Here is a 21,223-nt window from a genome sequence, read left to right as displayed (position 1 = left end):
TTTAAAATTTCTGTGTATGTTTTTATGTTGATTATGGTGATAAAGAGAATTTAAAAGCCATTAGATAGGTAGATATTAGATTCTTTAAAACATTTTCCAGGAAAGTCTGATTTCTACTTAGGTTAGCTAAATAAGTTTTAGGATCTATGTAAAAGTGAGAAATAACATTTCTAAAAATATATATATCTTTTTTCCTGTTAAACTTGTCTTTGTAGTCAAAAACTGGATAGAACTCAAACAACTTGATTATTTAGGAATTCCTATGTTTTATGGATCCGGAATTACTGAATTCAAGGGAAGAAGGTAAAATGGAATTATTATAAATTAAGTGTTGTTCTATAACTGTTTCTTATATGGTGTAATACCCTTTGCTCTATAACTGATTACCCAAATCATAGCGGTTTATAACAGCAGACTAATATCGTCTTAGTTTCCATGATCAGTTTCTATAACTGGCTTACCAGCTCGGGACTTCTGAGGATGTAGTTAGCTGTCTGCTGGGTTACAGTCATCTCCCTACTTGACTGGGGAAGAGAAGGCTCTCTTTTCAAAGTCACTCTTGTGGCTATTGGCAGTCCTCACTTTCCCACCACGTAGATCTCTCCATAGACTACCTCAATGTTATAGACATGGTAGCTGGCTTCCCCTAGAGGAAATAATGGGAATGGAGAGAGAGAGAGGGAGAAAGAGAGCATGTACACAAACACACACTGTACACACACACACACACACACACACACACACACACACACAAGAGCATGCATCCAAGAAGAAAGCCACAGCCTTTTGATAATTGAAACTTTTAAAAAAAATTTTTATTTAAATTCTAGTTAGTTTATATATATGTGTGTGTATACATATATATATTATATATATACATATACATATGTATATACATATACATATGTGTATACATATACATATATATATACATATATATAATATATATGTATATATATATATATGTTGTGTCCTCCTCAATCCCCATCACCCATTTTCTTTGACTGACTTCTTTCAAATCTTATAGCGATATCACATCATTTCCGCTCTAGTCTCTTTGCTAGAGGCAAGTCACTAAGTCCACTCCATATGCAAGAAAGGAGATTCAATTAAACTTCATCTCTTGAGAAAGGGCACAACAAAGAATTTGTAGAAATATTTTTTAAATCATCGCATGTAGCTAATCATAACATATAAATAAGTGAGTAGTGATTTTTAAAGAAGAGACAATTCGGGACACCTGGGTGGCTCAGTTGGTTAAGCATCTGAACTTCAGCTCAGGTCATGATCTTATGTATGGTTCATGAGTTTGAGCCCCATGTTGGGCTCTGTGCTGATAGCTCGGAGCCTGGAGCCTGCTTCAGATTCTTTGTCTTCCCCTCTCTCTGCCCTTCCCCCACCCATGCTCTGTCTTTTTCTCTCAAACTTTAAAAAGAAAAAAAATTGTATTTGTTAGGGACCCCATTTTGTCCTTTCAATAGCCTTTTAAGATAGATGATGTTTTCTTTCCTAAGTGAGAAAATAGGTTCAGTGTGCAGTACCTTGTTCAAATGGTCTTTAAATGCTATCAATAAAAAATGAACAAACAGTAATCTTGAAACAAAGTAAAGGGCTGCTAATAGAGAACTGAGTGACTGAGTAGGTCATGGTATATCCATATCATGTAATAAAATTTCTTCTTATGAAGAAATCAATTAAGCCATACCAGTTGAGGGGCATCTAGGTGGCTCTGTGATTAAATGTCCGACTCTTGATTTTGGTTCCGGTCAGGACCTCACAGTTCATGGGATCAAGCATCATGTCGGACTTCATACTGTGAGCATGCAGAGCCCACTTGAGATTCTCTCTCTCTCTGCCCTTCTTCCCCCCACCTCAGAATAAACAAACATTTTAAAAAAAGCTAATGCAGTTGATTTGGAAGGATTTCAGTGAGATATTAATGAAAAAGGTATGATGCAGCAAAGTGCATATAATAGATCACATTTTTGTAAAACAAGAAGAAACATTCCTTTATGTCTGTGTTCATGTGTGGATACATGGATCAATAAAGAATAGGGGCTGGTGTGGATATGTTAAGTAAAGAGAAGAAAAGAAGGGACAGGTACCAAACAGAAAGGAAGTACATTTTTTTAAAACGTCATGTTTGTAAGTGTATAGAGAAAGTAATTATGATTTATAAGCTCAAGAAACAAATATAAATAAAATTTTCTGTCCAGAAAAATAATTTGTTCAAGGTCACACAGTGAGAAGGTGATGGAGTCAAAATGAGTCAAACTCAGGACTCTTTAATTTAGAAAGTATCTTCTTTTCATGGTCTAAGAGTGAGTATGAATGTTTCAGCACGACGTTCTCTTCTACCAGAAAACTAACTGCAAAGTAAATACTGACTAGCATTTTTTTGTAAAAGAACAGCAACATTATTAAGGTAAACACATGGTTCAGGTTGCAGTAGTCTTCATTGTTAGGTTGAGGGTATTTTTCCTGGTTTCAAATTCGTAAATAGGCAGTTTCAAGCATTGCTATTTTAAGATCTCTTTTTGACGTCTCTTTCTTATAGTTACAGATTTATGGTAATGGAAAGACTAGGAATAGATTTACAGAAGATCTCAGACCAGAATGGTACTTTTAAAAAGTCAACTGTCCTGCAGCTAGGTGTCCGAGTGGTAAGAAGAAATGACTTATTTCACATGCCTCGTTTTCAGATTATTTACTTGTTACAATACACGAATCGTTGCCCTTTGTGGAATTATCAGAGAATGAAGGATTATTGCCCTAGAAATGTCAGTTATTTAGAGTAGAGGCTATTTTGGTGAAATTGATAACAGTGGGCTCTGTAAGTGACAGAATGTGCTGTGTTTGGCACTACAAACTCAATTAGGCATTGGTTCTACAGTCTGATTTTTTTCCCCTCACAGCTTTGTTTTACATATCAGAACAAGCTTGCATTGCTATAAGAATAACCTCTCTTTTGTCACTTATATTTATAACAATGCAAACTATGGCAAAATATATTATTTTCCATACTAAACATGTGACAGTATGGGGCGCTATGCAGTTTTTATTATGAGTTTGGGATGGTGGCAGTAATTAGTATGGCAATGAATAATATATACTTTGCCAAATAAGAAGCAATGAAATCTTAATAGCACCCATGCACACATTTTGTTTATACCACATATTTGTCTTATCTTGTTTGTGTTGGGTTTGCCCAAGCTCCATTTTATTTTTTCCATTTTAAATAGAATGAAACTCCTCATGCCAGGTTGAGATGTGGCAAATAGAACTCGTTAATTTTCCCGTTCATCCATTCATCCATTTAGCCAGCCAGCGAGTGTTTATTGAGCACTGGGTGAAGGTAATATGCAAGGCTCAAGGGCTTCAAAGATGTAGCTCAGGTTTTTTTTCTATTACTGTCCGGAGGGAGAATGCCTCTGTGCTCGTGGACATTGGGTTTTGTTCTGGGGTCTCCAAAACTTGATTTATAATCACTGCTTGGGTGAGGAATTCCTGAGTGGGCTTCATGATTATTGTACAGTGTATCTTGGGTTTTTTCCTCCTTTCACAGTGTGATTTGGCCACCAGGCCGTCAGGAACACAGGCATTGGCATTGTGTTCTTGGTCCCCTTTCATCAGAAGTTAATTAAAACACTTGATATTTGAGCATCATGTTATTCAACTTTCTTTCCAGGATAAGTGACCAGTTCATGTGATATTTTCGAATAGACAAACACATAATTGTACAATATGTCACTTTGTTGCTGTTAATAAGAAAAAATACATGTTACTCTATATTCAAAATGTTCAAGTTGATCATGAGTTCAAAATAGATATCAATATGACCTCATATATTTCTTTTCACAGTTAGATGTTCTGGAATATATACATGAAAATGAATATGTTCATGGTGATATAAAAGCAGCAAATCTACTATTAGGTTATAGAAATCCAGACCGGGTAAGTACAGTATTAATTTTGCTTTCAGTAGGGATCCTCAAAGTATTATATTGAGACCTTCAAAAAACAAACACCTAACCCAGGAAGAGTTTATAAATGAGGATTAACTTGATGAAGGTTGTGATTTATCTTACCCTTATCTCATTTAATGTACTTAATTGATAAGTAATTAGGATAAGGAAACTAAGACTCAGAGGGGTTAATTTGTTGGGGGACATATAGAAAGGTGGCTGAAATTTGAACTTCACAGTGAATATAAGCAAGGAACCATCAAAATTCAGTGGGAGAAGGGATGGGTATGTGCAGAGAAGAAGAAAATTAAGTCATATTAGCTTCTTTTTCTGTGTATAAACACTTAAGTCTTAAACAGAGCAGCTTTTCCAGTGGAAATTTCCCTGATGATGGAAGTATTCTATACGGTAGTGTCCAGCATGGTAGCCTTGAGCCACACGTGGCTCTCAAGCACCTGATACATGGGTAGTGTACCACCAAGGCTGACGAGGATGGAGCGAGTCAGGAACTCTCATTCATTGCCTTTGGAAATGCAAAATGCTATGGCCACTGTGGCAGACAGTTTGGCGGTTTCTTCAAAAACTGAACATATTCATAACATATGATCTGCAGTTACACTGCTTGGTATTTACCCAGAGGAGCTGAAAACTTATATCCACACAAAAATCTACACACACATGTTTATAGCAGCTTTATTCATGGTTGCCAAAACTTGCAGCAATGAAGATGTCCTTTAATAGGTGAATGGATACATAAACTTGGGTGTATCTGAATAAGGCAATATTACTCAATGTTAACCAGAAACAAGCAGTCAAGACATGAAAAGACATGAAAGAAACTTACATGCATATCACTAAGTGAAAATCTGTATAATTCCAACTCCACAATGTTTCGGAAAAGGCGAAACTATGAAGAGACTAAAAAGATCAGTGATTGCCAGGGGTTAAAGGGGAGGGAGTGACGAGTAGGCAGAGCACAGAAGATTTTTAGGGATGTCAAGCTGTCCTGTCTGATACTACAATGGTGGACACATCTTGCTCCACATTTGTCAAAACTCAGAGAATGTTCAACACCAAAAATGAGCCCTAGTACAAACTATAGATTTTTGGTTATAATGGCGTGTTGCTGTGTAATGAATGTAGGTTCATCCATTTTAACAGATGTAATACTGTCCAGTATGGGATGGTGGTAGTGGGGAGACTGCCTGGAGGGAGGGGCAGTGGGCATATGAGAACTCCCTGTACTTTCCACTCAGTTCTACCTGAATTGCTCTGCATTTACCAAAATTGAATCTAAAACTGTTCTAAAAAAAGTATCTCTAAAAACTGTGGCTAATGTGACTGAGGAACCAAATTTTTAATTTAATTAGTAATTTTTTATTTTACCTTGCTTTCTTCCCGCCACCCCCAGCTTTCTCGAGGTAGGATTGACAAACAAAAAATGCATATATTTAGGTTGTACAACATGATTTTTTAAAGCTGTGCAAAGTGATGATATTGTAGATGTTGTGTAGTGATCACCATCATCTATTAACGAATTCATTGTTTCATATAGCTTCTCTTTTGTTTGGTGATGTGGTAAGAACACTGAAATCTACTCTTAGCAAACTTGAAGTACACAGCATTATTAACTGTAGTCACAATGCTGTAGGTTAGATTATTCATCTTTTTTGACCAACATCTCCCCATTTCCTCCAACACCCCCCCCCCACCAGCCCTAGCATTCACTTTTAGACTCACTGGTTCTGTAAGTTTCACTGTTTTATATGTCACATATAAGTGAGATAACAGTCTTTCCGTGTCTGAATTAATGTTCTCCAGGTCCATCCATGGTGTCACACATGGCACATTTCCTCTTATGGCTGAATAATTCTGTCGCATGTATATACCACATTTTCTTTATTCATTCATCCATCCGTGAACACTAAGGTTCTTTCCTTATTTTGGCTGTTGTGAAAAATGCTGCATTAACACAGGAGTGCACATATCTCTTTAAGAGAATGATTTATTTTCCTTTTGATACGTACCCAGGAGCTGGATTGCTGGATCATGTGACATGTGATGGTTGTATTGAGAGGAACTGCTTGGCTGTTTGGCATAAAGACTATATGGTGCACAAGGGTTCCCTTTCCTTCACACCCTCCCTAACACTGCTATCTCTTGTCTTTTTTATAATAGCCATCCTAACATGTGTTGAGCGATGTCTCATTGTGGTTTTGGTGCTCATTTCCCTGATGATCATAATACTGAGCACCTTTTCTTACATCTGTTGGGCATGTGCATGCCTTCTTTGGAAAAATGTCTATGCAGGTCCTTTGTATATTTTTTCATTGGCTTATTTTCTTGCTAGTGAGTTGTATGAGTTCTTCTGTATATTGAGTATTAACCCTTTATCATATCTATGGCTTGCAAATATTTTCTACAGTTTGGCAGTTTGCCTTTTTGTTTTGTTCGTAGCTTCCGTTGCTGTGCGGAATCTTTTTGGTTTGATGTAGTTCTACTTGTTTGTTTTGGGTTTCGTTGCCTGTGCTTTAGGTATCAGTTGGAAGAATCATTGCCATGACCTGTGTCCATGGATTGCAGGAATTAATAGTGTCAAAATGTCCATACTACCCAAAGAAACCTACAGATTCACTGCAATCCCTGTGCAAATTCCAATGGCATTTTCCATAGAAACAGAAAAGAGAATCCTAATATTTGTATGGGACCACAAAAGACCATGAATGGCCCAAGCAATCTTGAGAATAAAGTTGGAAGCATCATACTTCCTGATTTTCAAACTATATGACAAAGTTGTAGTATAAGAACAGTGTTCTATTAGCATAGAAACAGTGGAACAGAACAGAGAGCTCAGCAATAAGCCCACACATGTATAATGCACTAGTCTCTGACAAGGGCACCAGTAATATACCACGGGGAAAGGATAGTCTCTTCAAGAAATAATAGTGGAACAGCTTCATGCAAAAGAATGAAACTGGACTCTTATACACCACACACAAAAATTAACTCAGACTGGATTAAAGACTTAAGGCCTGAAATCATAGAACCAGAAGTAAACACAGGGAAATAGCTTAATTTCAATTAATTTAACTTTCAATAACTACATGTGGCTGGAAGCCACCTTATCAGACAAAAGAGATTTAAAACTTTAAAAATTGAATCTATAAAAAATGTAAAAAAATCATAGTTGAATATTTACCTGAACCCTGAGGATGAGGAAAGACATTTTTAAATAATGGTACAAAAGAACAAATCCTAGAAAATATTGAGAAATTTCAAATTCTAAGATACCTATATTTAAAAAGTTGAAGAAAAGAAAAGAAATGAGAAACTGGAGAGTAGAATCATGACAGATGTTTGAGGAGATGTATCAAACTCAAACATATTAATAAGAAAAACACTAAATATTTTCTTAATGATTAAAAGGAATTAACAGACAGAACGAGGAAGAAATACAGCAGCCAGAAATGGAGAAACAAAAGTTTACCGTCACTAGAAAGAAGAGAGACGCGGATAAAAACAACGAGATAACATTTTAAAAGAACTTCTCAAATTGGAAAAGCCTAAAATATTAATCCGATGATATCGAACTGATGAAGTGCAGGCACTTGTCGCCGGCCAGTGGGAATGGAAATTAAATGGGAGTAGAAGAAGAAATTAAGTTAATGGAAGGGCAATTTGGCAATGTATATTAAAATCCTTTAAATGTCTGCATACATTTTTAAGGTTAGGTTTTGTGAAGTATAATTTACAAACAGTAAAATTCACCATTTTAACTGTACAGCTTGATGTGTTTTGACACATGCATATCATATAACCAGTGCTGCAATCACGATACAGAATGTTCCTATCGTTCTCATACTTTCTCTCCTACCCCTTGACCCAGTCAGTCCCCTTCTTTCACTCCCCTAACCCCTGGCAATGATTTCGGCCCCCATAGTTTTTGCATTTTTAAGGAATGTCATATACATGGAATTGTAGGGTATATACCCTTGTGTCTGGCTTCCTTCACTGAGCACTTACCTGGACTGTAGTTATTAGTAGTTCATTCTTCTTTAATTATACGTAGTATTCCATTGAAAACTACTGCAGTGTATCTGTTTACCTCTTGGAGATCTGCGTTTTTTCCAGTTTAGGGACAATTATTAGTGAAGTTGCTATAAGCATTCATGCAAAGTTATGTAGGTATATGTTTTAACAACCTCAAGGTGGACAACTAGGTGGGATAACTGGATCATATGGAAGTGTATGTTTAATTTAAAAGAAGCAAAGGCGCCTGAGTGGCACAGTCAGTTAAGCGTCCTCGGCTCAGGTCATGATCTTGAGGTTCGTGGGTTCGAGCCCTGTGTCGGGCTCTGTGCTGAAAGCTCGGAGCCTGGAGTCCTGCTTCGGATTCTGTGTCTCCCTCTCTCTCTGCCCCTCCCCCACTGGTGCTCTAGCTCTGTCTCTCAAAAATAAATAAGTGTTAAAATTTTTTTTTAATTTAAAAAAAATAAATAAAAGAAGCCACCAAACTGTTTTCCAGAGCGGTGTACCATTGTTATACATTCCCACCAGTGATGTGTAGTTCTCCACATCTTGTCACCACTTGGTTTCATTAGTTTTTAAAATTTTAGCCATTATAGTAAATGTGTTGTCATATCTAGTAGTCTTAATTTGCATCAGTTATGTAATGACTAATGATATGGAGTATCTTTCATGTATATATTCACCACTTTTATCTTCTATGGTGAATTATATGCTCCCATTTTTAAATCAGATTGTCTTAAGAGAGCTTTATTATTTAAGAATAAGAACATTTTGTCAGATACTTGCTTGAAGATGCTTTCTACATCTGTAGCTTATCTTTTCATTCTCTTATCAGTGTCTTCCAGAAAGCAGTTGTTTTTAATTATAATGAGGCCAGTTTATGATTTTTTTTTCTTTTTATGATTTGTGCTACTTCTATCCTAAGAATTTGTCCTAATTCTGTCATAAGATGTTTTCTCGTAAGTTTTCTTCGAGGAGTTTTAGACAACTCTTATATTTAGATTCCTGATCTGTTTCAAGTTTGTATTTGGTGCCAGATAAGGGTCAAGGTCCTTTTCCAGGGGAAGGGAGGACATACCTATGTGCAGTTGCTCCAACATGGTGTTGAAGTGAGAACCCCAGTGAATTGCTTCGGCCCCTCTGTCAAAATTATTGACCATCTATGAATAAGTCTGTTTCTGGATCCTCTTATAGTATCATACAGTCGTATCACAGTTCATGGTCTGGAAAGGAGGAAGAGTCTTCCAACTTTGTTCTTTTTTTTTTTAAATTATTTCAACTTTTCTAAAGGCTGCTTTGCAACTCCACGTAATATTTTAGAATCAGTTTGTCCATTTCTGCTTCCAAACCTACAAGGATTTTGACTGAGATTGTGAGTTTTTATAGCTAGTGATATTTCTTACTCAGAGATCAACTTTGTCTGATATTAATATTACCACACCCCCATTTTCCTCCTTTCTTTTGATTTGCGTTTATGTTATATAGCTTCTCCATCGTTTTAATATAATTAATCTCTAATTTCTTGGAGGCGGCTCAAATAAAATTCATGTTCATTTTGCAGCTGTATTTTAAGCTTTGCTAAAATGAGTCTATAGTAGTAGCGTTTACTCTGTGGATAATTTATTCCTAGTTCCACACTGTGAAGTTCTGTGATCTCTAATGGAATTGCATGTGGGTGTTTAACTCTGCTGGGTCAGAACTCAGCTCCCAGCTCTTTGTGAACCCAGGGAGGTCTTCTCTCTCCTCCTATTGGTCCTTGACTCCCCCTTTTATACTACAGATAAGGAGAGCCTTAGGCACCTTTTTCTGGAGCTTCCTCCCCTCCTGCCTTTGCCCCCACCCCCATGTAGCTCCCTCTTCTCTTCTAACAAACTCCTCTCTGGAATCAGGCTTTTTAGTAGCCTCTCTGAACTCAGTGTGTCACTCAGTGACTCAGCATTGCTGTCCTGCAGCTAGGATTTCCCTTCCTCTTCTTGAATTTGGAATTGTCACCAGACAGCCGGGGCATCTGAGGGACTCAACTAATCTTTCCCCCACCCCAACCCTCCCCATTTTCTCAAGGATCTCAGTCTTCTGCTGCCTATGAAACATCCAAAAACATTTGTATCTTTCATTCTATGCAGTTTCCCACAGGCGGTGGAAAGGTAAATCCAGTCACTGTACTCCCTTTTGCCGAAAGCAAAAAGGCCTAGTTTTAAATAATGTGTGTGTGTGTGTGTGTGTGTGTGTGTGTGTGTGTGTGTGTGTGTGTGTTAATGTCTGATCATGTCTTTGGTCTGGTTCTCTCTTTTTTGTTGTTTTTTATTCCCTCAGTTTTGAGAATTCTTTAAATATATAAGCCCATCCTCAATTACAGATTTTGCAAATATTTTCTTTCAATTTGCCTTCTGTCCTTTGATTATACTTGTGATGTTTTATTTCCACATAGAAGGTGAAACTTTATTTTTAATGCAGTCAAATGTATTAATCTTTTATTTACTATGGATCTTCAATCATGGTTAAAAACCTTATTGTACAGAGAGATTTTATATGAATTTAGTTGTATGTTTTCATTTTTTACATTTAAACTTTTTTTTAATGTTTTATTTATTTCTGACAGAGAGAGAGAGAGAGAGAGACACAGTGTGAGCAGGGGAGGGTCAGAGAAGGAGACACAGAATCCGAAACAGGCTCCAGGCTCTGAGCTGGCTGTCAGCACAGAACCCGAAGCGGGGCTTGAACCCACGCACCATGAGATCATGACCTGAGCCGAAGTCAGACACCCAATTGACTGAGCCACCCGGGTGCCCCTCAGTTTTTACATTTAAATCTCTTATTAATTTAGAGTTTATTCTTTTACATGACAAGAAGTATTGCCTCAATGTTACCATTTTCTAAATGTTTTTCTAGCTTTTCCAATGCTGTTTTTTAAAAATAAAATTTTTGCTTCAGAGCACCTGGGTGGCTCAGTTGATTGAGTGTCTGACTCTGGATTTCAGCTCAGGTCATGATCTTACGGGTCTTGAGTTTAAGCCCTACATTGGGCTGTATGCTGGCAGTGTGGGCTTGCTTGAGGTTCTCTTTCTCCCTCTTTCCTGCGTGCTCTCTCTCTCTCTCTCTCTCTCTCTCAAAATAAATAAACTTGGAAAAAAAATTTTTGGCTTCAGTGATACTAGATGCCACCTTTATCATATACTAAACTTCCATATATACTTGAGTTCATTTCTGTATTTTCTACTGAATGCTTCTGGTTTGTCTAATTATGTTGTATTATTATACTAGTGCATTACTGTCTGAGGCTTTGTAATATATTTTAATATTTGATGAGGCTTTGTGCTTTCTTTTTCAGTGTTATTCTAGATGTTCATAGTTTTCTATACTCTTTTGTTTAGCTTCATTTAAAAAACGCATGTTGGCATTTTTATTGGAATTTTGTTGAATTTTCAAATTAACTTGAGCAAGTCCTAATATCATTATGCTATATAGATGTTCTTCAACAGCAAGGAATGTTTTTGTATTTCATCAGTTTTACATTTGTTATCTTCTTGAGTATTTTCACTCTTTCCTCATATTAAGTTTTTCCCGTTTCTTGCTATGCTTATTCTTAAACTTTAAACCATTTTTGTTGGTATGGTCACTGCTATTTTACTTTACTATTTCACCTTCTAAGTGATTATTTGTGTACATGAACGTTGTTGAGTTCTATATATTCATTTTATATCCTGTTAATTTACTGACTTTGAGGTAGTCTTAGTAATGATTATCTAGGGTTTTCTTAGGAAACATTTCAGACACAAGTAAATAGAGTTGTCATTCAGTTCTTAATCTCTGATTTCTTTTATCTGATTGTATTGCTAGTACATCCGGTATGTAGTAAATAGTAGTGAAGGTGGGTATTACCCTCACTTCTTCCTGATCTTTATAGAAATGCCTGACTTTTACCCCATTAAATGTGATGCTGGCTTTAGGACTAAGGTATACCTACACATATATATGTGAGTGTACTAAGGTATACCTACACATATATATGTGAGTGTGTGCCTGTGTGTGTCCTTATAGTCATATTAAGGAAATGACCATCAATTTCTATGTCCTTGGGTGGATTTTTTGTTTTTATGGAATGGGTGCTGAATTCCATCAAAGATTTACTTAATAATCATACATTTTTCTCAGATGAATTAATATGGTGTGATATAGCGCTGTGCTTCTCATATTAAATCAACCTTAGTTTCCAGGAATGAATCCCACTTTGTTATAGGACATTATTTACTTAATATGGTGTTGAGCTATGTTCACTAAGATTTTATGTTGTATTTTCATATAGGTATTTATAAGAGACGCTGATCTGTAATTTTCTCTTTTTGTACTTTTTTAAAAATCAGATTTAGGTATCAACATTATACTTCATAAAAAGAATTTGGAAGCTTTACTTTATTTCCTGTATTCTAGAACCATTTCTATTAAATTAGTACCATATGGTTTTTGAATATGAAGCCATCTGGTTCTGCTGTTTTTCTATGAGGCAGTTTCTTCTAACTCTACTTTTTCCTATGGAACTGTTTAAGTTTTTTATCTCTACTTGGGTCAATGGTAATAGTTATCCATTTCTCTAGTTTTCTAAATGTATTTGTATGGTGTTATGCATGGTAGTCTCTTATGACATTTAACTTTCTTCTTCAGTGGCTGTTTCCTTCTAGTTATTTTTTATTATTTCCTTCTTCCTTTTTTCTACCTTAATTAATGTGTTTATTTTTCAACTCACTTGGATTCTGATTGATGGATGAGAAATATTTTCCTTAATTTCTGATCTCATTAATTTCTGATTTTGCCTTTATTATGTCATTTCCTATCATTTTTTTATGTTACTCTTTTCTTCTTTTACTTAGTCTTCAGTTTCAGATCTATTTCACTTATTTTGATTAAAAATTGTTTTATTTCTCCTAGTGCCATGATTTTTCCTCTGGTCACAGCTTTATATTGTACTCATCAATTTTAATATATTTTTATTTTCTTTATTTGTTAGAAGGTTTATATTTCTTCTTCATCAAAAAGTTGTGCAGCAGCAGGTTTTTAATGTAGAAGGACCTTTTTAAAATTTTTGTTATTAAATCCTAGACAAGGATTTTTTTTTTTTTTTTAATTCTTTTATTAAATCCTAGACCATCTTGTAACAAGATGGTCAGGATATTGTTTGTGATAATTTTACTCGTCAGAATGCCCAGAAGCCTTTGTTGGTGACTTAGAAGACGGTCAGCTTTTGTCAGTATTCCATGTACGTGTGAGAAAAAGATAGTCTGTATTCTCATAGAGTAAAGTTTAATATCTGTCCAAAAGATCTACCTTATTGACTATATTATTTATGTCATCTATACCTTTACTTAGTTTTTGTCCACTTGATTTGTTTTGACCAAGAGTGGTATTTAAAAATCTTCTGTTATTAGAGTGTTTCTATGTGGCCTCAAGGGCCAGAACTAAGTTTGATAGTTTTTGTTTGATAAAGATAATTGTTGTGCTACTTGATAAATATGCATTAGTGATATTTGCTCTGTTTCATATGTGTTTTCTTTGATCTTATTTTTTAAGGTTTCTTTGGACCGAGAGACTATTTATGAAAGCTCATGTTTTTGCTGTAGTGATTGCCTTGGTACCTATACCTTTTAAAGATGCTTTTAGCTCACTTTATCCATATTTAACCTTTTATTGCTACTATAATAGTCTTTTATGGCCCTTTTTACTTCTCCTTACTACTAATTCACTATTGTTTATTTTACTTTCCTCTTTCCCTTAATGTTGTTTTCTTACTTTTTAGTCCTACTACTTTACCTTGTCAGAACATAGGTCATTTGTATATTCTTCACGTATCACCAGCCTAGTTTTGGTCTTATATATAATTAAGTATCTTAAATGCTCATCTTTCCACCCTTTTGCCAAAGTTACCTACTCATCTTTAGCTTGGATGAAACTAATCTTTTAGTAGCTTGATTGCTTAAGAAGTGCCCCTGGGTACGAAATACTCTTGCATGTGTTACACTTTATCACTAGCATTGGTCTTTGAGGGATAGCTTGGATGGATTTAAAATATTTAGTTCACACTTTTTTCCTTGAATCTCTTGAAAATGCTAATCTGTTGTTGCCTTGTTTTGCATGTTGCTTGTAAGAAGTCTGCTGCTAGTTTAATTTTCTTACCAGTGTATGTTATTGTTATTTGTCCTTTTTCCCTTGCTGCCTTTGGGATTTTTATTTCTTTATTCATAATGTCTAGTGGATTTACCAAGATATATTTAGAATAGATCATTTTGTATCGGTTTCCCCAGATATCTGGTGGGCCCTTTTGCTATGTAGATTGCGCTTTTTGTTTTCAGAAAGTTTTCTTGGATTATAATTTTAAATATTAATTCACTCTTCATGTATATTTTGAATTAGAATTATGGTGAAAGGAACTTGAGCAATAAGCTGTTGAATGAAGAGAAAATACTAATGGAGAAAGAAATTCAAAAATAGAGAGGGACGACATTGTTGAATGATTTGGCAAGAGAAAAAGGCAAAAAAAAAGTTGACATTTATACAAGAATTATCAAACCAGTAGGGTTGTAAGGATTGAGAAAAAATTGGGAAATAGACTCAAAGAGGTGTTGGGTAGGAACAGCCATTTTAGTTAAGGTGGAAAGAAAGTTTCCTGATGGGGATGATAGTCAAAGTTCTGGACAGCCCACTGGGGGCACACTTGATGTTCTGAGCCATTTTCATTTTATTGTGTTTTTTTAAAAAAAACATTCTCCAAATACTATTCAGACAAGGATCAAACAGTGTTTTTCCTTAAAATCAGACAGGTAACCTCACTGAGAGTTGAAATAGCTCATCGTAGATGATTTTATTCTTCTTTTTCCCTATGCCTTCATCGCATTATGTCCATTTCTTCGTAACTCATCTGATATTCTCCAAATTTGGAATTTTGAAGACTCCCAAAGTGTACACCATTTACCTTCTTTCTTTTGTCATCTTTCTCATTTTTTGTTGAAAAATTATGATATAGTCTTTGAATGAAATTATGTTTCTAATTCTATGCTTCCCTGATAGCTAAGTAAGCAACATTCTCTTAGACCTAAGTTTCCTAACTTCTCTTTAGAAAGCTCACTGACTTTGAAGTATGATATGGTATTGCACAATTGATTACTGGCAGTTAGGCTTATGGGTGCTGTGATGGTATTTGGAGAACAACTATGCCTTTCTGATTTCATTGCTTATAATGTGGCATTACCAGAAATGACATGGAGTTGTGGTTTTGCCATTGAGTACCACCCACTTGGCTATATCTCCCAGTGTCATTAGTGAATAAAGGTGAGGCACATTAGCTAAAATCAGGGCTTGTGCACATCTTTTTCGCTTTCTATTTCAGAGGTGCAGGTGCTCTCCTCACCTGTAAAAGGCCACTTTGTTGATCAGAAGCACATCATTTTTTAAAGTTTTTATTTCAACTCCAGTTACTTAACATGCAGCGAAATATTAGTTTCATGTATAGAATTTAGTGATTCAACACTTAATATGCAACACAGGTGCTCATGATGACAAATTCCTTCCTTAATCCCCAACACCCTTATAAACCCATCCCCCCCACCTCCCCTCTGGTAACCATCAGTTTGTTCTCTAGAGTTAAGAGTCTCTTATTTTCTCTCTCTCTCTCTCTCTCTTTTTACCTTTGCTCATTTGTTTTGTTTCTTAAATTCCAGATATGAGTGAAATCATATGGTATTTGTCTTTCTCTGACTGACTTACTTCACTTAGATAATACTCTCTAGCTCCATCTATGTCATTGCAAATGGTAAGATTTTATTCTTTTTTATGGATGAGTAATACTCCAGTGTGTGTGTGTGTGTGTGTGTGTGTGTGTGTGTGTGTGTCTGTGTCTGTGTATTGTGTATCTTTAAAAAAATTTTTTTTATGTTTATTTTTGAGAGAGAGACAGCACGAGCAGGGGAGAGGCAGAGAGAGAGGGAGACACAGAATCCAAAGCAGGCTACAGGCTCTGAGCTGTTACCACAGAGCCCAACATGGGGCTTGAACCCCCAAACTGCGAGATCATGACCTGAGCTAAAGTCAGATACTTAACCACCTGAGCCATCCAGGCGCCCCTTTGCTACATCTTTCTCCATTCATCAGTTGATGGACACTTGCCTTGTTTCCATAATTTGACTATCGTAGAAAAGGCTGCTATAAACATTAGGGTGCATGTATTCAACTGAATTGGCATGTTTGTATTCTTTGGGTAAATAACCTGGTAGTCCAATTGCTGGATCGTAGGGAAGTTCTATTTTTATCTTTTTGAGAAACTTCCATACTGTTTTCCGGAGTGACTGTGCCAGTTTGTGTTCCCACCAGTAGTGCAGAAGGGTTCACCTTCCTCTACATCCTTGCCACCACCTGTCGTTTCTTGTGTTGTTGATTTTAGTCATTCTGACGGGTGTGAGGTAATATCTCATTGTCATTTTGATTTGCATCCTCATTTCCCTGACGATCAGCGATATTGAGCATCTTTTCATAGAAGCACATCATTTTTCATGCACCAGCTTATAACCCTGCTTTTACATGAAGTCTTTCTTGATGACTCTGGTTTATACTGATTTCTAATTTCCTTTAGCTTCTAATATGTATTTTAAACACATGAGCCCTCAAGTCATAGTTGTCACGTGTTGTCTTATGAGCTTGAGACATGTAGATATGTGTACTTCTCTTCCTTCTTTTGTATATCTCACAGCATCTAGGTTATTGTTGCTTTTGTAATCACCCTTCAGGAAATAATTTATTGGCTTCTCAGGAGGAATGGCCAGTCTTGATGCAATGCCTGTCATCTCTCTCTGTGTCCAGGGCACCCTGAGTCTTCAGGGCCTCTACCCCACGTTCCATGTGTCTCTGCCCCAAAGCTGCCTGCTAAGTGAAAGAGAAAGGCCCTCACAGGTAGAGAAAACAGTTCTGTATGTCAGCATCTGGAGTATGACTTAGGAAACCTGCCTGCGAGTTTTAAAAACACTTGCTTGACTACTGGGAGTGGTGTTAGACTAATAGTCAGGAGATGAGGTTCCAGACTCAGGCCTAACATAGAGCAGGGTCACAGCCTTCGGCAAACGAGTTAAGCCGTGAGGACATTAGCTCTCCATTCTATAAAACATGAGGCTTTGACTGAGTGATCTTAAAATTTCCTTCTAGCTCTAAAATGCTGTGATTCTCTGAAAACACATTTCCAAATGCTTAATGCTCATTGCAGAAGATAATGTTTCTTATAATGTTTCCAAAGTGTCCACTTATTGTTGCATCACTAAGGACCAAATTTAGAAAAAATACCTTAATGATCTGGGAACAGGAATTGTAGTATCTGACCTGTGTCTGGTGGCAAAATGCTCACGTTCATCCATAGGGTAGGGTCATAAGCCTCATTAAAGCTGCTTGTTCACTGTTCGCTAGAGGGAATTCTAACATAATCCATTTATCAGTTACAGTTTCTTGTGAGATAGAGTGCAAATGTGTGTTTGTAAAACTTTTTCATGGTGTATGCACATAATAAGGTACCATTTTTAAAGGTAGCATTTCCTTTGTTGAACATTTATAAAATTGAGTCCTGGTGATAGACTTCTGTATTTCATTATCTTTGGAGTGGTACTGTATGTCTTAGCTTGATGATACCATAATATTACCAGATGGTACAGCTGGTAAGGCTACTTTAAAGTATTTTGGCATCACATGGATAGGATTATACTGTAGATTAAATAGCATGGTCGTGTTTATAGTCACTTGTAATGAGCAATAGCATGCACGTCATTTTCTTTTTCCTAGTGAGGTTCTGCTCTGCATTTTTAGTTGAGCAAAGGGAGTTTGAAATGTATCCCTATGATTTTAGTTACTTGAACTTTTAAAATTTTATGAGTTTTATGTTAATGGAATTGTTCGTAAAATACACACTTTTACTGAATTTCTTTGTATCAACATAATTTGTCATCTGAATATGTTTTTAAGATTTAATACTGTGTCTGTATCTCTACTCATGGATTAGTTTTACCAACTTACTATTTGGGGATTCTTTCAGTATGATTTGTCAAATAAAAATAGAGTCAGTTCCAAATTTTATTTCCATCTAACATTCTGTAATGTGTTAATGCTGCTATGTTTTACGACATTCCAACTTATTAAATTACTTTAAAATCGTGTAAGTAATCAAATGTATTTTAGCTCTGTTATCTGACACTGAATAGTCATCCTATTACCAAAATTTATTCTTAACATGTGTATATTAATATGTCTGATTTTAAATCAGATTAAATCCATATAAAAAGAAAACTTTCTTATTCAAAATACTATGCAAATGTTAGTAATATGAATATACACTGCGAGAGTCTCATTGGAAGGTGGTGATGAGTGGAAAATATTGAAGAAAACAGCATAATAATTATAATTTAGAAGCCACGGTCTCCATATTTAAAATTAATATTTTGTGAAGCTTATTTCCCGGTGCTGGGACTCTGAGACAAGTGAGAACCTTTAAGTAGATACTTGTGCCTCTAGGAGGATACAGTTTTTTTAACCTTTTATTTTCAAAAATTTGAAGCACACTGAATAATAGAGAACTCCAGGTAACCATCACTTTGACTTAAAAATTAACATTCTGAAATTTTATTTTACCTGTTTTTTGGCTGAAAGCTTTTAAAACAATTATAGATATCCTGTGATTTTATCTCTAAATGCTTACGTATGCATTTTCAAAAAGGGAGGACAATTCACCGTATTATCACCAGGCTATCACATAACAAGATTAACATCATTAAAATCAGGTACAGTTTTATATGTTCTATTTTCTTTCTCCTTTCTCCTAAAATTCATTAGAAAATGGGAATACAGGCAATTTTTATTCTAATTGTACTTAAGCACTTTTTTCCTTTTTAAAAAAATTTTTGGGGCGCCTGGGTGGCTCAGTTGCTTAAGCGTCTGACTTTGGCTCAGGTCATGATCTCATGGTTCGTGGGTTCAAGCCCCACATCGGGCTCTGTGCTGAGAGCCAGCTCAGAGCCTAGAGCCTGTTTCGGATTCTGTATCTCCCTCTCTCTCTGACCCTCCCCTGCTCATGCGGCCTCTCTCTCAGAAATAAATAAAACATTAAAAAATTTATTTTCTAAAATTTTTATTGCAGTAGACTTCTTTGCTATAATTTCCCTTTCTATAAATTGAGTCACATAGATCATGTGATCTCTTGGACCCTTTTAGCTCTCATAGCCTCTGACCTCCTGGACAGGACTGTTTGTAAGCTACAAATCTCACTTAGGAAACTACTGGTACAGAGCCAGGTGAGCGTATTTCTCTCAGTTAAATAAATGTCCATCAGGAGAGTGAGTTTCTAGTCTTGTATAAAAGAAAACAGAGATTGTGTTTTATTCACTGATGTGTATCCAGCAGCTGGCACAGAGCAGGGCATATAATAAGCACTCAATAAAGAAATGATGAATGAACAGTGAGTAATTGAATAGGTTAATGCATAAATGAATTGATTAATTAGTCATTCAGTGTTCAGGAGTAACAGGAAAAGCCAACCAAGTAGAGCTGGAGAGTACAGCCACGTACAGCAACTAAATTCCTCCTGGGAGGAATCTATCCAGTGTCGAGATCATTGGTATTTTATATTGCCATTATCAGTGTTTTCTTAGTGATAGAGCTCTGCCAGCATGTCTGTGAAGAGAAACTGAGAAATAGGGGCTGCTCTGGGTTAAATTATGTCCCCTTAAGAGATGTTGAAGTCCTACCCCCCCAACATCTGTGAATGTGACCTTATTTGGAAATAGGGTCTTTTTGAGTTACCAAGAGGTCATTAGGCAAGGCCCAAATCCAGTATGGCTGATGTTACAAAGTTGGGCATAGAGACGGACCAGACATGAAGAGAGGAAAGACAATGTGAAGAGATAGGAAAAATGCCTCCTCTAAACCTTGGAGCCCCTCAGATGACCTGAAGCTAGGAGAGAGGCATAGAGTAGATTACATCTCGCATCCCTCAAAAGGGACCAACCTGCAAACACCTTGATGGCAGACAGGTAGCCTCAAAGACTGTGAGATGATACATTGCTGTTATTGTTTAAGCCACTCAGTTTGTGATACCTAGTTATATAGCAGCCCAGCAAGACTAATACAGGGACATAGACAAATCTTTCGGTGGAAGCTGAGATAATAAAATTTCCAAACAAATTTAATAAAAACTTCAGGCACCAAGATAGGGTGAAAAAACTGGGAAGAGGAAAAAGAAAGAACAGAGGGGAAAGAGAAGTACCCTAGGGTATTTTTATTTTGCCTAAGGCCACTCCAGGCTGGCCAAATGACTTAGTGTTTCTAACACGATTTGTTCTTAAACGTGGGATCTCAGCATTCTTGAGATCTCGCAGATTCTCACGGATTCTTGACCGTGTGTGGTGGAATGAATCTCCATGATAATAGACCGCTTGCCTATTCTGGTACTAAATGTCCTTGTTCATAGGCACCTGGGTGGCTTAGTCGGCCTAGTGTCCGACTCTTGATTTCAACTCAGATCATGATCCCAGGGTCATGGATCGAGCCCTGCATTAAGCTCCCACATTGAGCATGGAGCCTGCTTAAGATTGTCTCTCCCTTTCTCTCTCTCACTCGCCCTCTGCCATCTCCCCTGTTCACTCTCGAAAGAAAGAAAGAAAGAAAGAAAGAAAGAAAGAAAGAAAGAAAGAAAGAAAGAAAGAAAGAAAGAAAAGAAAGAAAGAAAAGAAAGAAAGAAAGAAAAGAAAAGAAAGAAAGAAAGAAAGAAAGAAAGAAGCTTTCAAAAAAATAGTCCTTGTTCAGAATCAGAAGGTATTTAAAAAGAGTGGTTTACCTTCTCCTAATCCCAGGCCAAAAGGTTTATTAGAAAAAGATGGCAACTATTTGCATAACTTTCAATACAGATTCAGCGTAAAATACTTTGAGGGTTTGAGGATATGAGCTCTGCAATCAGATTCCCTGGCTTTGAGTTCTGGCCCTGCCTCCTACTAGCTCTGTTTTCTTTAACATATTATTTTACCTGNGTTCTTAAACGTGGGATCTCAGCATTCTTGAGATCTCGCAGATTCTCACGGATTCTTGACCGTGTGTGGTGGAATGAATCTCCATGATAATAGACCGCTTGCCTATTCTGGTACTAAATGTCCTTGTTCATAGGCACCTGGGTGGCTTAGTCGGCCTAGTGTCCGACTCTTGATTTCAACTCAGATCATGAT

The 21,223-nt window shown here is 36.4% G+C and overlaps 1 protein-coding gene across 4 annotated transcripts in view; it reads left to right on the top strand.

Moving 5' to 3' along the window:
* The window catches only part of VRK2 (VRK serine/threonine kinase 2), a 101,597-nt gene that overhangs the window by 30,212 nt on the left and 50,162 nt on the right, over window positions 1–21,223 (top strand). For all 4 annotated transcript variants that reach the window (XM_077766485.1, XM_077766486.1, XM_077766483.1 and 1 more), the window contains 3 exons: window positions 216–303; window positions 2,558–2,663; window positions 3,862–3,954. In XM_077766485.1, coding sequence (XP_077622611.1) covers window positions 216–303; window positions 2,558–2,663; window positions 3,862–3,954 — 287 coding nt within the window. The remainder of the gene's footprint in view (window positions 1–215; window positions 304–2,557; window positions 2,664–3,861; window positions 3,955–21,223) is intronic.

This window comes from Crocuta crocuta, unplaced genomic scaffold, assembly GCF_008692635.1.
Source record: "Crocuta crocuta isolate KB4526 unplaced genomic scaffold, BGI_CrCroc_1.0 scaffold113, whole genome shotgun sequence".
In the NCBI taxonomy this organism is placed as follows: Eukaryota; Metazoa; Chordata; class Mammalia; order Carnivora; family Hyaenidae; genus Crocuta; species Crocuta crocuta.
Note: the sequence above shows the minus strand (reverse complement) of the source record. Positions and strands in the feature narration are given on the sequence as shown.